At 41.4% G+C, this 16,244-nt stretch overlaps 1 protein-coding gene and 1 long non-coding RNA gene across 11 annotated transcripts in view; one reads left to right on the forward strand and one right to left on the reverse strand.

Annotated features, from left to right (window-relative positions):
* The window catches only part of USP28 (ubiquitin specific peptidase 28), a 58,711-nt gene extending 50,438 nt beyond the window's left edge, over positions 1 to 8,273 (reverse strand). For 7 of the 10 annotated variants that reach the window (XM_057552603.1, XM_057552601.1, XM_057552597.1 and 4 more), the window contains exon 1: positions 8,161 to 8,273. In XM_057552603.1, the coding sequence (XP_057408586.1) occupies positions 8,161 to 8,217 (57 nt within the window). In that variant the 5' untranslated portion in view covers positions 8,218 to 8,273. Of the gene's footprint in view, positions 1 to 7,474; positions 7,738 to 7,763; positions 7,917 to 8,160 lie in introns of those variants that run through there. The other 3 variants (XM_057552598.1, XM_007171991.3, XM_007171990.3) reach the window with 3 other exon arrangements.
* Positions 8,274 to 8,943: 670 nt separating this feature from the next.
* On the forward strand, positions 8,944 to 15,084 carry LOC103011991 (uncharacterized). The gene is made up of 3 exons (XR_450145.2): positions 8,944 to 9,494; positions 10,635 to 10,694; positions 14,234 to 15,084. It is a non-coding gene; the product is annotated as an uncharacterized LOC103011991 (long non-coding RNA).
* The last annotated feature ends 1,160 nt before the right edge of the window (positions 15,085 to 16,244 follow it).

Genomic DNA, 16,244 nt, shown 5'->3' on the forward strand with positions numbered 1-16,244 from the left:
CATTCAGCAATCTACTGCTAAGGTTTATTGAGAAACTAAGAAAATATGGGAAAAGATATAAGAAATCAAGTTTACATGGCTATAGTTTTAGAAACCTAACAGTAAAATTTTAAGTTATTATTAGATGGGCCTCAGTGTGTAGTTTCCATTTTTTTTTTTTTTTTTTTTAATTTATTTTATTTATGGCTGTGTTGGGTCTTCGTTTCTGTGCGAGGGCTCTCTCCAGTTGTGGCAAGCGGGGGCCACTCTTCATCGCGGTGCGCGGGCCTCTCGCTATCGCGGCCTCTCCTGTTGCGGAGCACAGGCTCCAGACGCGCAGGCTCAGCAATTGTGGCTCACGGGCCCAGCCGCTCCGCGGCATGTGGGATCTTCCCAGACCAGGGCTCGAACCCGTGTCCCCTGCATTGGCAGGCGGATTCTCAACCACTGCGCCACCAGGGAAGCCCTCCATTTTTGATAAATAACAGGGACCAGAGAGGTGATGTGGGATTGGATTATGAAGGGTTCTAAATGTCAGGATGAGTTTAGACTTGATCTAATGAACAATGAAAAATTATTACAGGTTCCTCAGCAGGGAAGAAATATGAGGGGTAGAAAAGGTACTTTAAGGGGATTCATCCAGCACATGTCAACAACTAGTTTAAAGTGGGATGAGCCTAGGGAAAGAAAGCTTAACCATGAGTTACAGGGCTACTGAATAAACCAAGTGTGATGAGAGAGGTAGGAAGCTGGCAGGAGAAATGGAAAGGTAGAGTATACTCTGCACATCTCAAAGAATGAAGAGATAAAGCTTAGCCAAATATTTGAAAATGGATGCCTAAGAGAACGTGATTGATGAAGACAGGAAAGGAAAGCAGTAAAAACCAACCAATGTAATATGCCACACTAACAGAATGAAGGGGCTAAAAACACAGTTATCTTGGTCGATGCAGAAAAAATCCAACACCCTTTGATGATAAAAACAATCAGGAAACTAGGAAGAGAAGGTCATTTCCTCAACATGATAAAGAGCCTTTATTAAGAAAAACTCACAGTTAACATCATTCACAATGGTGAAAGACTGAAAGAGTTCCCCCTAAAATCAGTATGAATACAAAGAAGCCCACTTTCACCAATGTTATTCAACATTATACTAGAAGTCCTAGCCAGAGCAATTAGGCAAGAAAAATAAATAAAAGGCACCCACACTGGAAAGGAAAAAGTAAAACTATCTCTATTCACAGATGACAATATATAAAATCCCAGAGAATCCACAAAAAAGTCACTAGAGCTAATAAATTAATTCAGCAAAGTTGCAGAGTACAGGGTCAACAGGCAAAAATCAGTTGTGTTTCTATATAGCAGCATTGAACAATCTGAAAAGGAAATTTAGAAAACAATTACACTTACAATTATATCCAAAAGAATAAAATACCTAGGAATAAATTTAGCCAAGAAGGTGAAAGACTTGTACACTAAACACTACGTAACACTGAGAAAGAACTTAAAGGAAACCTTAATGAATGGAAAAACATCCAAGTTCATGGATTGGAAGACTGTATCAGTCAGGGTTCTCCAGAAAAACAGAACCAATAGGGCACATGTGTGTGCAAGCACGTGAAGAGACCCTGTATTCCTAGTTTCCTGTGTGTGTGAATTAAGAAATTTATTATTAGGAATTGGCTCTTGGGATTATGCAGGCTGAGAAGTCCCAAGATCTGCAGTTGGCAAGCTGCAGAACCAGCCAAGGGTGTCATTCCAGTCAGATCTGGAAAGCCTGAGATCCAGGAGAGCTGATGATATAAGTTCCAGTCTGAGGGCAGGAGAAGACCTGCACCCAGTCAGGTAGGTAAAGTTTCCTCTTACTCAGCCTTTTTGTTCTATTCAGGTTTTCAGCTGAAGGGGTAAGGCCCACAGACACTAGGGAGGGCAATCAGCTTTATTCAGCCTACCAATTCAAATGCTAATCTCATCCAGAAGCACCCTTGCAGACATACCCAGAATAATGTTTGACTAAATGTCTGGGCACCTCCTGATCTAGTCAAGCTGACACATAAAATTAATCATCACAAAGATTTAATATTGTTAAGATATCAATACCACCCAAAGTGATCTACAAATTCAGTGTAATCCCTATCAAAATTCCAATGGCCTTTTTTGCAGAAATGGAAAAGCTGATCCTCAAATTCATATAGAATTTCAATGGACCCTGAATAGTCAAAACAATACTGAAAAAGAACAAAGTTAGAGGACTCACACTTTAAGATTTCAAAACCTACTACAAAACTACAGTAATCATGACAGTGTAGTACTGGCATAAGGACAGGCATATGGACAAATGAATAAGAATTGGGAGTCCAGAAAAAAACCATACATCTAAGGTCAACTGATTATTGACAAGGGTGTCAAAACCATTTGATGGGGAAAAAATATTCTCTTCAAAAAATGGTACTGGGGGTGCTGTAGGGATAAGATTGATGGTGTTTAAGAGTACAACCTTGTAACAAGTACTAAAATAGTCCCAGAGATTTAATGTACAGTTTATTGAACGTAGACAATAATATTGCACTATAAGTATGTTACATGATAAATATCATTACTGGAGCAAACATATTATAATATACAAATTTACCAAAGTAACATGATGTACACCTTAAATTTACACACACCACAAACAAAAATGGTGCGAGGACAACTAGATATCCATTTCCGAAAGAGTAAAGTTTGACCCTTACTTCACACAATATTCAAAAGCTTACTCAAAATGGATTAACAACCTAAATATAAGAGCTAAAACTATAAAACTCTTAGAAGAAAGTTAAAGGTAAATCTTCATTATCTTGAATTTGGCAATGGATTCTTTTTACATTATACCAAAAGCACAAGCAACACAAGAAAAAATAGGTAAGTGGCACTTCATCAGAACTAAAAACTTTTGTGCATCCAAGGACACTATCAAGAAAGTGAAATGACAACCTACAGGATGGGAGAAAATATTTTCAAATCATAAATCTGATAAGGGTCTAGCATCCAGACTATATTAAAATTCTTACAATTCAAACCACCGAAGACAAACAAACCCAATTCAAAAATGAGCAAAGGACCTGAACAGCCATTTCTCCAAAGAAGAGATACAAATGGCCAATAAGCATAAGAAAAGATGCTTAACAACATTAGCCATTAGGAAAATGCAAATCAAAACTAAATGAGGAAGTGAGAGAGTGGCATGGACTTACATATACTACCAAATGTAAAATAGATAGCTAGTGGGAAGCAGCTGCATAGCACAGGGAGATCAGCTCAGTGCTTTGTGACCACCTAGAGGGGTGGGGTGGGGTAGGGAGGGTGGGAGGGAGACACAAGAAGGAGGAGATATGGGGATATATGTATACGTATAGCTGATTCACTTTGTTATAAAGCAGAAACTAACACACCATTGTAAAGCAATTATACTCCAATAAAGATGTTAAAAAAAAAAAAGCAATAATGGACAATAACAAGTGTTTGGGGAGGATGTGGAGAAACTGGAACCCTTGTGCGTTGCTGGTGGGAACATAAAACGGTACAGCTGCTGTGCAAAAGTCTGGCAGTTCCTCAAAACATTAAACATAGAATTACCCTATGATCCAGCAATTCTACTTTTAGGTATATACCCCAAAGAACTGGAAGCAGGACTCAAAATATTCGTACGTGAATGTTCACAGAAGGACTATTCATAAAAAACAAAAGGTGGGAACAACTCAAATGTCCACCAATGGAAAAACAGATAAGATGTAATGGATACATAGAGTTGAATACTAGCCATTATTGAAAGGAATGAAGTACTGATACATGCTATAACTTGGATGAACCTCAAAAACATTAAACTAAGTGAAAGAAGCCAGACACAAAAGGTCACGTACTATACAATTCCATTTACATGAAATATCCAGAACAGGTAAACGCAGAGACAGAAAGCAGATTGGTGTTGCCAGGGGGAGGGGGGAGCGGGAATAGGGAGTGACAGCTTAGCGGGTTTTCTTTTGGGGTGTTAAAAATATTTTGGAACTAGATAGAAGTGGTGGTTGTGTAATACTGTGAATATACTAAATGTACAGTTTAAAATAGTTAATTTTATATTATATGAATTTATTCAACTGAATAAAAAGGGAAAGCTTTGCACAATCACACGCATGCACGTACACACACACACACACAAAAGAAGAAAAAAGACACCAGGCAAGTACTAACTTGGGCTGGAATATTGAAAAAGGAAATATTTGTTTAGGACATCTCAAGTTTAACCTGACTACCAACCATCATGCAGCAGCTGCCAGCACCTATTCATGCAGATCTTTAATTTGACTTTGAATGTCTGGTATTTTGACCTCCCTTTTGATTATAAAGCCTTGATGGTGGAAATAGCACTAAGTAGCCCAGATTCTTAGCACACATTAGCCTCTAGGCAAATTTCAACTTTCTTGAGCATCAATTTCCACACGTGGAAAATAAAGTATACCATAAGCCTTGACAGCACTGGTGTGACTATGAAATGAAGTAATGCATACAGGAATTGTTACTAAAATGAAAAACTGATTTTTAAATGTAAAATATTGTGACCTGCCCATCTAACAAAACTCATCTAGAGGTTGTAGTAAAAATACTGATATCCTAGGAGAAAACTGCCTGTGCTATGGTTTTGGTTTTATCACTTACTAGCTGGGTCACTTTGCAAATTCTACTTCCTAGTCGCACTAAATTTTACTTCATAGGGTTGCTATATGGGTTCAATGAGAATAAATGTTAAAGTGCTTCATAAATTGTCAAAAAAGTCTGGATGCAGGACAAGTACAAGCTGACTACAGCACACCCAAACTTCTGCATTTCTAACAAACTCCGAGGTGATGTGGATGCTGCTGGTCCGTGGACCATATTCCGAGCCGCAAGGAAGCAGAAGTCAGTGAAGGTGCCTGGGGGTTAGGCTCGGATAAGGAAGCTGTAAGAAAACTTAGGCATGTGAGGAGAGACATCTAAATCAGGGTTTCTTAAGCTCAAAATTATTGACATTTGGGGCCAGACAGCTTTTTGTTTAGGGGGGACTATCCTGTACACTGTAGGATATTTCGCAGCATCCCTGGCTTCTACTGGAGCATTCTCCCCCAGCAGTCACAATCAAAAAGGTCTCTAGACACCAATGATTTAGATTCATCTCTAAGAAATGAAGGGAGAAGGGAAGGGTACCTCTAACACTGAGAGGAAAAGAGATGCTGAAGAGGGGGGAAAAAAAAACCCAAATATGAGACAGAGAGCTCTTAAGGTATCAGCAAGCTCAGTTAAGTAGAAAGGAAGGTTATCTATTTAGAAAGAGTGCAGGGAGGACTGAAAGTTTAAAACATCAGGAAGAGAGTTCTAGAGAGTAATAGAGAGGATCTGACCCAAAACAGTGGGTTCACTGACTAAGAAGTAGGATCAGGGATTTCCTGGGCTCCTTGGAGTCAGAAGTGCCTGGGTTCAATCCTGGCTGTACCACTGACTAGCTTGGTGACCTTCGGCAAATTATTTAACAAGAAACAGGAAAATTTCCTGGAGTTGTCATAAGTACTGAGATAATATATGTTAAATTCGGAGCACAGAGTGTGGCATATAGTACATGATCAATTAATGTTATCTACTACTATTATCAGCGTCATTATTTTCCTTGAAAAATGTTTCACTTGGCTATTGCTTTAAATTTCTTGGATGAAACAAAACACATGGAAAGATCTTGCCTGGTGAGGTGTCACTTGTCAATGTGTTTTATAAATTTCCTAAAAGTACTGTGTGAATAGGAACTGTTTGTAGCTGGAGGCATGAGAGTTGTGGAAGCCAACCAAGCATTGACTTACTGATGTTCCAAAAATCACAATTAATGAGACAAGGTAAAAGACGGTGTAAAGCCAAAAAATCAAAAGAAAGCATTACATTTTCACCGAAACGGACAGGTTTTCACAGGGCTTCAGTTAGCAGAATGTGTGATGAGACCTAGTATAGCTGCCAAGGACCACAGGTTTCTAAGAGCCAACCTGACTTCAAGTTGTTTAACCTACAATAACAGTAAACATTGCTGCTGGTTTTCATCTAAGTCAAGAATTGATTGAAATAGTACCCTCTTTTAGACTCGAGTACATACTGAGAACATATTTCAAGAGTACTACATTTTTCTTGCACTCAAATCTTGGATGGCTATAATGGGTTCTGCCTGTTCCATGTACAAATGACCAATAATGGAAGGGAAGCATTCTAGGTTTTAAATAGATTCTGAGTGTCAGGGGAGGAGCACTCCCTTCAATTAAGAGCAATTAAAGATCCTTTAAGGGCAATGTAGAATGCTTCAGAGAATTCAAAATAGAGTCCATTCTAACATGAAACTTATGAAGATTAGGAAGAAGATATTAAAATCTTTCCTCTGAGATGTGAAAGGTAATTTCCTCATATAAGACTCCTTCAGCCTAGCCTGCTAACTTCAAGCATTTTACATTAGCAAAAACAAAAAGGGCAAACATTATCAAGCATTCCAAGCTTATCATCTGTCTGTATGGGGCGAATCACTGAGAAGAACAGTAAATGTCATCACTCTGCAGGTTGCCAGGAATCAGGGTCCTCCAGCTAGCCACAGCCACTGGAGTTCCAAAGCCTTCCAAAAATAGCTATGACTTATATACAAGTGTTCATCAAACACCTCACATATGAACTCTTAAACAGAGTGCTGAGACAGTGGTCACCTATCAAACTGCGGCAGAGGTAAATGCAGCTGCTGCTGACCGAAAGGCACATGGTGTCAACCAACGAATTTAAATGACTTGCTCTCCCTTAAAATAGTCTCTTCATGACTATATCAACATGACTGTCTCAAAGCTAAGATTTTCCCACCTGTTTTTAACTCACTGTCCTAAAAACAAATAGAACTGATCTCTGAAACCAAAGAAAATCCTGACTCAGGTTCCAACAGGCATTGGTAAACACCTAACAATTTTTCTATTACAAATCAGCACATGAAACACCATCTGCCTATTTTCATTTTGGAGTCCACGACCCGGAGGTATCTTTTACTACAGGAGTTTAAAAAGTAAGTGCGGTCACTTTACACACTATTGGTCTCCCGAGTGCCTGAAGAGGAAAAACAAAAAGGCATAGAAGGTTTCTCACGTGGAAGTCTCTGACAGCTCTGTACTGTAAATATTTTATGAAATTCCTCACTTTCAAACTCGCATTTAAATACTTGGTACAGGGTTCCAATTCTGTCTTGAAACAGCGCAGCACTTGACGGGTGACAAGTAGTCTTAAGTTATAACATTCCAAAGTAACATTAGAAGACTTCCTCAAATTGCCCACTTCCCAAGTTTTTTTCGCACAGACATTAGCCGTTTGATTTTCTCCCAAACCAGTATTCTTTTACTCTCACCACCTTAGCCCAGAAATCCTCGTATTGATTTCAATCTTCTTAGATAACAGAAAAGGGAAAGCATTATCAGCATACCTTGTATTCATCGCGCTGTTCTGTTCCTCCCCCTTCCTTAAAAATCTAGAGTGATGAATGCAGTAATTGGGAAGGCTGCCTTCTGCTTAAAAAAATAGGGGTGTGTGTGGAAGGCATTAAGTGGTAACAAGGACCCCTGGTCTTTCACACGGTGTAGATAAATCCTGGCTTTAACTTAGATAACTTCAGTCTGCTTTAGACTCTTAGAACAGCACTGCCCTAAAACGGATTCGAAAACAAAAACAAAAAACAAAAACCACCAAAGCTGCCCCTTTAGGAAGTTTCTCACCCTTGGTGGGGGGCCAGGAGTGCTCTTCTTAGAGATCCCTGATGCAGACAGCCCACGTCCAGCCCTTTATATTTGATTTTCCAAATTAGCTAATCTCCCTCGAACTTCAGCCCGTCCCCGAACCCGAAGAGAGTCCTCAATCTCTGCGACCGAGCCTTGCAGAGACTTCACCCTCCTCCTCGAGCCCCGGGGCTCACCCCGGCCGGCGCGCCGCCCTCTCCCCAGCCGGGCCCGGGCGCCCTCCGCAGACCCCTCCCGCCTGGCCCCGAGCCCGAGCCCGAGCCCCGCAGGCCCGCCCGCCCGCGCCCCGCGCCGCTCCCGCCCCGGCCCCGCACCGCCTACTCCCGCGGGACCCGGAGCCAGCCCCCCGGCTCCCGCCCGCCGCCGCGGGGCCCACCGAGCCGTGGCGGTCGGCTGCTCCGGCCGCGTCGTCCTGCTGCAGCTCCGCAGTCATGGCCGAGGCGCCCCTCCGCGGGTCACCCGCCTCCCGCCGCCGCGGCCAGCCCAGCCTCGCCGGAGGAGGAGGAGGAGGAGGAGGAGGAGGAGGAGAAGGAGAAGGAGGAGGTGGAGAAGGAGGCCCCGCCTCCGCCCTCCACCCCGCTAGGGCCCCGCCTCCGCCCCGCCGCGCGCCGGCGGCTCAGCCCACACGCTCCGCCCCCGGCCTGCGCGCGCACGCCAAGCGCGCGGCCGAGGGCCGAGCCGCTCTCTGCGTGCTCCCGCGTACGCCGGGATATGACCCGGCGCCGGTCACGTGACCGCGGCCCCGCCCGCGTCTAGCGGTCAGCGTCTGCGCCCGAGCGGTGTGTTCCGGGCGGTTGACGTCCAGGAAATGGTGTTGTGGAGTGTGGACCCTGTTTTCCCAAGTCTCCTTCTCTGCCGTCGTCCCTCAAACCTGCTTATTTCTAGGACTCACCACCGGCTCAAGACTCCTCACAGACGAGTTCAGGCTGCTCCCCATTTGGGGAACCTGTCTAGGGACCGCGTAATAGAGGGTTTTCCACCTGGCGCTGGAGCCGTTTCCAAGTCCAGTGACACGAAAAATTTATCATCCTTGAGAAAAGGAAAGGCGGAGGCTGAATGGAGTGGTCTGACGGGTAAAGCTAACCAAACGGACCAGAGCCTGTGTTCACTGATGCTCAGGGAAGTGCCCTAACACCGACCTGGGCAGGGGGAGCAAGAATTGCCCAGTTTTCCCATTTTAGATTTTATGGCGTTCAAACTAAAATTTTATAGTGTTTTAAGTTTGAGCCAGATGCTTATGATGGCCCATTAAGAGCTAAGGTGCCCTCAATTGGATTGTGTTTTCAACAATTTGATGGAGATTGTAACTGCTAAACCCTGTCTCCCGTTTATTCACGTGTATCGCAATGACAATCCACTTGGCACACTTTGGGCTGGTCCAAATCTGTGTGGAGGCTGGGGAAGGAAGGGCCTCTTTTAGAGGGTAGTGCTTATCTGGTTGCCCTGCTCTAGCCCTTGGGCAGCACCTTCAGTGTGACTTTTATGTGGATGGTGGCCTTTCCTGTGCTGCTGGCATTGTCCTCCATGTGATTGTGATGTTTTGCCTGCAGGCGTTTCTAGCCTGCAAGGGAGCACAGCTTGAGGCATAAGGAAACAGATACAGATCAGGTGCAGCTCCCATGGGAGACCCGATTACTCTCAGGAGCCTAGACAACGACTGCTGCTACTTCCTGCACCTGGAGATTCAGGGGGGTCTCCTTTCCCTGGCAGGTAAACTGGCTGCGTGATCATAATCTTCCACGTTCAGCAGGCTGTGTGTTTATGTCTGGTGGTTGTAGGACTCTTTATGCTTGTGGCTTTGACTTTTTTTTTTTTTTTTTTCCTCCTGGGTAATCAAAACGTGTGTTCCTGGCCTCAACCTGGGGGTCATAGCAAAATAAGTTGATTTCTCAGTCCACTTTCTTTGCAGCATTGCATACTTCTACATTGCTAGAAAGCTCTATTTCCGTGTGTCTTTACCATGTCTCTGGAGCAACTTGTTTGCCTTTGCACATTCATTTTAGGAAATTGCTTATTTAATGTGTTTAAATGCGGTGGAAACCTGTAACTCTTGTTTATGAAATTTTCCTTAAAAGACCTCCAGAGACCTTCTCCACCCATATATCTGAACGAGGTATGCATAGCCATTTTGTAAATACAGGCCCCTGAGTTTTGATTAAGTGTCTTTCTGCTATATGGTTCTAAACAGGGCTCCAGATCTAATAAATTTGTTATAATGTGAGACCCGTAGATCTGGTAAATCCTCTTAGCCCCCTTGGGTTTAATTACCACTTGGTCCTGGACGTGGTAATCAGCTAGAGACCCCCTGTCCCACCAGAGTATTTAATGAATACTCTGTGTCATTGCTTGGCCATCAGTTGGCAATCTTCATGGTGACCAAATATCAAAAGTAGGTATCGTGGAACGTCACTACAGAAAATCCCTTCTCATTTGTCCTTAAAACCATACTTGAAGGCTCCAGAATAATTGCGTTATTAGTTGATAATCATTTCAAGAATATTCAGGAAAAAAGAAATAATAACAAGCAGTAGCAAATAATTGACTTGTTTAAAAAAGGAATCGTTTCCAGAGTATTTTCCCAAAGAAAAAATTTCCTCTCTCTCCTGGAAAACTTCTTGTCCCAATGCTAAATTATTTTCTGAGTCAATGAATTTGTATTTCTGCCTCTGATTTACCTCAATTCCAAAGTATAGTTTGTTTTAATGAAATGATCCCATTTCAATGTTATTGAATACTGGTGTGGAGCTTGTGTGGGCTAAATGAGAATGAAGGGGAAATGTTCGGAAAGGAAAAAAGGGAAAAGAAAGCAATGTATACTTATATTTCTTCTCTGCTTCACTCCGTAAATAGTTTTGCCACTGGCTTCGGAGCAACTGGATTTGAAAGCTGATGGCTGAGGCTGACTAACAGGTGTGACTGTTGTTTGAGCTATGGATTCCTTTCCAGGAATGATCTAGACAGAAATGTCCTTAAGAGCCAGCTTCTCAGCAGTTAGGAAAATGGCCTTTCTTACTATGGAGGAAAGAATATGGGTATTTCTGTTATAACCCCTAGATGAAAGAGTTAGATTATGTGTAAGGTTAAATATAGGTGTTTAAAAGGTTTCAGAAAAGGCTCTCTTTTGCTAGTTGAAAAACAAATGTGTTTCCAACCTTTCTGAAATGTGTACTATGGGCAGTGTAGTTTGTGGAGAATTGAAACAACTTTCAGTAAAGTTAATGAGTTCATTTTAATTTGAGAAATATTTGGCTCTGGTATTCAAAATAACAACATCAGGTTTCCTTCCTTTTGTTTCTCTAGAAAATATAGAGAAACACTAAAAACACAAACAAAAAAAAACCTACTGAAATCTTGGGATTCAATTTTCCTTTTATAAAAAAGTGAGGGCTTCCCTGGTGGTGCAGTGGTTGAGAATCTGCCTGCCAATGCAGGGGCACAGGTTCGAGCCCTGGTCTGGGAAGATCCCATATGCCGCGGAGCAACTGGGACCGTGAGCCACAACTGCTGAGCCTGCGCGTCTGGAGCCTGTGCTCCGCAACAAGAGAGGCCACGATAATGAGGGGCCCGCGCACCGCGATGAAGAGTGGCCCCCACTTGCCACAACTAGAGAAAGCCCTTGCGCAGAAACGAAGACCCAACACAGCCATAAATAATAAATAAATTAAATAAAGTAAAATAAAAAGTGAAAACAACTTTAGCCTCCAGATGGAAAGGTGAAAATAGACAATTAGAAATAAGTCCATTTTTGCAAACTTGATTTTTGACAACATTGTAACCCAGTGGGGATAAGATGGACTTTTAGTAAATGGTCCTCAGTTCTTCATATAAAAATTAGTTTTGGACTGTTACATTATAAACAAATTTAATGAAAGCCTTAAGTGTAAAAAAGCAAAATTTAAAACTTTTGAGACACTTCACTGGGGAGTCTCTATCCTTAGGGCAGAGGGGAACTTTCTTAAATCAGAGACAAAAGCACAGTCCATAAAAGAAAAGATTGATAACTTAAATTACATTAAAATTAAGAATTTCTCTTCATCAAAAGGTACCACAGGAAAAATGAAAATATCAACAAACTGAGAGAAAATATTTACAATACATATAACTGGTAACATATTAGTATCTAGGACAAACCTCCAGTTTCATCTGGCATGATTAACATATTGGGCCCAATAATTCTTTGTTGTGGAGGCTCAACTTATTAGATGCCAGTAACTCTCCCCTGCCAAGTTGTAGGACCATTAAAAATGTCTCCAGACATTGTCAAGTGTTTCCTAAGGGGCAAATTCTCCTCCAGCTGCGAATCACAGATCTAAACTAAGTGAAAAATGAAATAAGTCAGACAAAGACAGATACTGTACGTCAGGGGTCCCCAACCGGTCGCAGCCTGTTAGGAACCCGGCTACGGCAGGAGGTGAGTGGCGGGCAAGCGAGTGAAGCTTCATCTGCTCCCCATTGCTCCCCATCACTCGCATTACCGCCTGAACCAACCCCACCCCCATCTGTGGAAAAATTGTCTTCCATAAAACCAGTCCCCGGTGCCAAAAAGGTTGGGGACCAATGCTCTACATTATCACTTATATGTGGAATCTAAAAAATAAAACAAATGAATATAACAAAACAGAAACAGATTCAGATATAGAGAACAAACTAGTGGTTACTAGTGGGGAGAGTGAAGAGAAGAGGGGCAAAAAAGGGGATTAAGAGATACAAACTACTATGTATAAAATAAATAAGCAACAAGGATATATTGTACAGCACAGGGAAATATAGCCATTATTTAGTAATAACTTTAAATGGAGTACAATGTATTAAAATATTGAATCACTATGTTGTAAACCTGAAACTAACACGGTATTGTAAATCAACTATACTTCAGTTAAAAGTAAAGACATCTCAAGATGATTTTAGTCCTTTTCTAGGTATGGAAAGATGCAAGTCTGGGCTCACTGAAATTATTCCTCTGATATGCATCTTAACTATCTAGGGCCAGTACCCTGTTTTCCTCCATCCTGAATTCCCCTCAGGGCACACCAGCGGGGGCTATAGTGGCTGATGGCTTTATGGCTGCAACATCCTTTGTTTACTGAAATGGCAGGTGGGACCTTCTTTTTCCACATGTGTGGAAGCTGGGGCCTTGCTACAGAAACCAAAAACATGGCTTAGGATAAAAACCAGAAAGCCACCCAGGAAAAGCAAATAGAAACTTGTATAATGCAGCAAGTACTGCGACATAAATTGGGACTTCAGGTGACTTACATTTTTTTTCACTCAGGACCACCACTGAAGGAAAATATCCTCCTCAGAATATCAGGATTTGAAACAATAGATGAGGCAAAAGTAACGTACAATTTTGCCTTTAGAAATGCAAATTTTTTAGTGATCTGATACTTGACTCTGGTAGGAAAAATAATATTTTTAGAGGAAGTGATAGCTAACAGTACTGAGCACTTACAGCCTAGGTGGTGTTCTGAGTGCTTTGCATATATGAACTCATTTTATCCTCACAAGTAAGTACTATTATTATTTACTACCTGCTTCACAGATAAGAAAACCACCACAGAAAGGTTAATTTGCCCAAAGTCTCTCTACTAATAAAGGTAGAGCCAGGATTCTAAGCTAAGCAATCTAGCTCTCTTTCTGTAGCCTGGGTAAAGGATAAGATTCTGGCTTAGGGAAACCCAGTCTGGGAAAGATGAATAATTAGAGAAGAAACAGCCTCTAAAGACTTCTCTGAGGAGGTGCTATTTGAGTTGAGAAAGACAGGGAAGGCTGAGAGGAAGACAGTGGGAGTCCAGGCACTCAGAAGACCAGGTATAGTTGGGGTAAGCACAGGTCCCAGTTTGCCTGGTGCAATTCTGATTTACCCGTATTTTCCCCACATGATTATTAGTAGCTCCACCTTCCTCAAACTTCCAGGTTTGGATGATAAATTACGTGTTCACCCTCCTTATGGAGCATTTTATCCTGAACTTAATTTAAGCAATGATCCTAGAGAATTTTACCATAGTATTTCCCAAAGTCTTTCAGACTAGCTATGTCTGATAAGCATGCATCAGTCACAAGAATTTGTTTCATTTCTAAAGAACACAGCCAGAGGGAATAGAGGGTACCCTAGAGTGAGTGAATTCCCTGCCTTGAGTCCCATGCCCTTAAGGGACTGTAGCTTTTTCACTTTTGTAAGCCAACCTCTACTGGCACTTAAGGCCTAGGTGCCTCAAGGCCATCCCTGAAGAGATGGAGCTTTGTGGAGTTGCGGGGGAGTGGGGGGGGGGGGAGGGGGGGCGGGCAGGTAATAATTGATGGTCTCTGCCTGAGGGGTAAAAGCTAAGGGCAGAAGTTGAATGGGGCTTTCTTCCCCGTTGGAGGAAGAGTTTAGAATTTCAGACCTGAGGAGACAAAGGTAAGAACTCTGAAGGTCTGAAACAATTGTTGAATTTATTGTCTCTTAGACTTCTCCAGAGTAATCCATAGCAAGCAATTTAAAACCAAAGGAATGGGGTGCTGAATAGACTGTCTGGAATCCAACCATTTTTTGTGAGGAGCTGCAGCCCTATAGAATGGGTGACAGTGTCTTTTGGGAGTACAGGTAAGTATTGCATTACTGGGGCCAGCAGATTAGAGAGTTGGTTTCTGCAAATCAAGGAGCTCTAGTACCAAGGAGTTAAAAAGCTTTGGGAAAGTATCTCAGCTTAAAATTGTTAGTCATGTTATTTGAAGTAGAGGATTCTCAACTTTTGTTCCTTCAGCTTTATGAAAAGATGAGCAGTGACCCCAATGACTATTATTTTATGCTAAATCTCATTATTTCATTGGCAAGACAAAGAGAATGGGCTGAGGGCAAACCAACACTATGACTTGTTTCTGAATGAGCTGGTTCTGAGCTCATCTGATGAACATGAAAATATTGTGACATTATGAACTGACCCTTGAATGTTTTGAGTTTTACAAATGCTAAATATGCATTGTTCAAACTGGATAGGGTAGTTAAAGAGCCCCTATTCCATCAGCCTGTGGACATTACCAAATAAGCCTACACCTTCAGAGCAAATTCTAGAGATTCCCTGAGGGAGATTTCTTGAAGCAAAAGTTTGTTAAAGTGACATTTTTGTTTACTTTCTTGGTTAGCAGTATTTAGCCATACTAGAAAAGCTATGATATATCTTTTGCCATTTCCATCCATGTACACGTGTCAGTTTGGAATCTCTCTATTGGTAAAAACTAAAAATCTGAACCATTCAATGATGTAAGATATCATCTTTGTCTTAAACTAAGATACTAGAGCTGATTTTCTCTTTTAAAAGTGACAGATTAAAAATAGTTTTATTTTTCTCATAAAGGAATTTATATTTTAAAAATTTATTTCTTATAGTTCTTATCTATTTTTACTTTCAGATTAAAAAATAAATAATAATCATTGTTATTTTTATGCTTATGTTCAGTCCACAGCAAGTGATACTCATTTTCCTTCTATATTACTGATACGGTGTTGACTTTTAAAATAAACCTAAAAAGTGAATCAATCAAGAGTACTGCTTCTGATGTGGAGGAATAAAATCTTAAAAAACCTATCCTCCAACAGATAACAATTATAAACTCTGGACAAAATAAAAACAACTACTTGAAGTGTCTGAAGATTGAACATAGTTTTTAAAAGGGAATCAAAATGTGAAAGAAAGTTCTGAGAAGGGGCGTGTGCCCCACTTTTGCAGCATTACTCAGACAACAGGCCACAATTTCAGCATGACACAGGGAGGTTGAAGCACTTTTAGAAAACCAACCAGGTTTCTGGACTGATAAACCATAAACTAGAGCTTGGGATATTTAAATACAGCCACTCAAGAGTGAGAAAGGGAATTGTGAAAAGGAGATAAGTAGAGAAGAGGATCCCTGAGTTCTTGTGTAGACTCTGCCCAAGTCTCTGGCTGACTTATACCATAGACACAAAGCACCTCAGAAAGGACAAAAGAAATCATCTGAGCTTTGAGTTGTTACCCACCTTAGAAGAAATAGTTTGCAGTTTGAATATAACCAAATTAATTTGCTGCTGAAACAAGAACATCAACACACACACACACGCACACCTCTCTCCCCTTTAGATATAACAGAATCCAGGGTCTCAACAAAATAACATAATGTGCAACATACAATAAAAAATTACTCAACATATAAAGACCCAGGAAAATGTGACTCATTCTCAAGAGAAAAGACAATCAATAGGCCAGATCAAGATGTTGGAATTATCAGATAAAAACATTAAAGTGTCTAGAACTACCATATGACCCAGCAATCCCACTCCTGGGCATATACCTAGAGAAAACCATAATTTGAAAAGATGCGTGCACCCCAATGTTCATTGCAGCACTATTTACAATAGCCAAGACATGGAAGCAACCTAAATGTCCACCAACAGAGGAACTGATAAAGAAATGTGGTACATATATACAATGGAATACTACTCAG

This window comes from Balaenoptera acutorostrata, chromosome 9 (assembly GCF_949987535.1).
Source record: "Balaenoptera acutorostrata chromosome 9, mBalAcu1.1, whole genome shotgun sequence".
NCBI classification, from domain to species: domain Eukaryota; kingdom Metazoa; phylum Chordata; class Mammalia; order Artiodactyla; family Balaenopteridae; genus Balaenoptera; species Balaenoptera acutorostrata.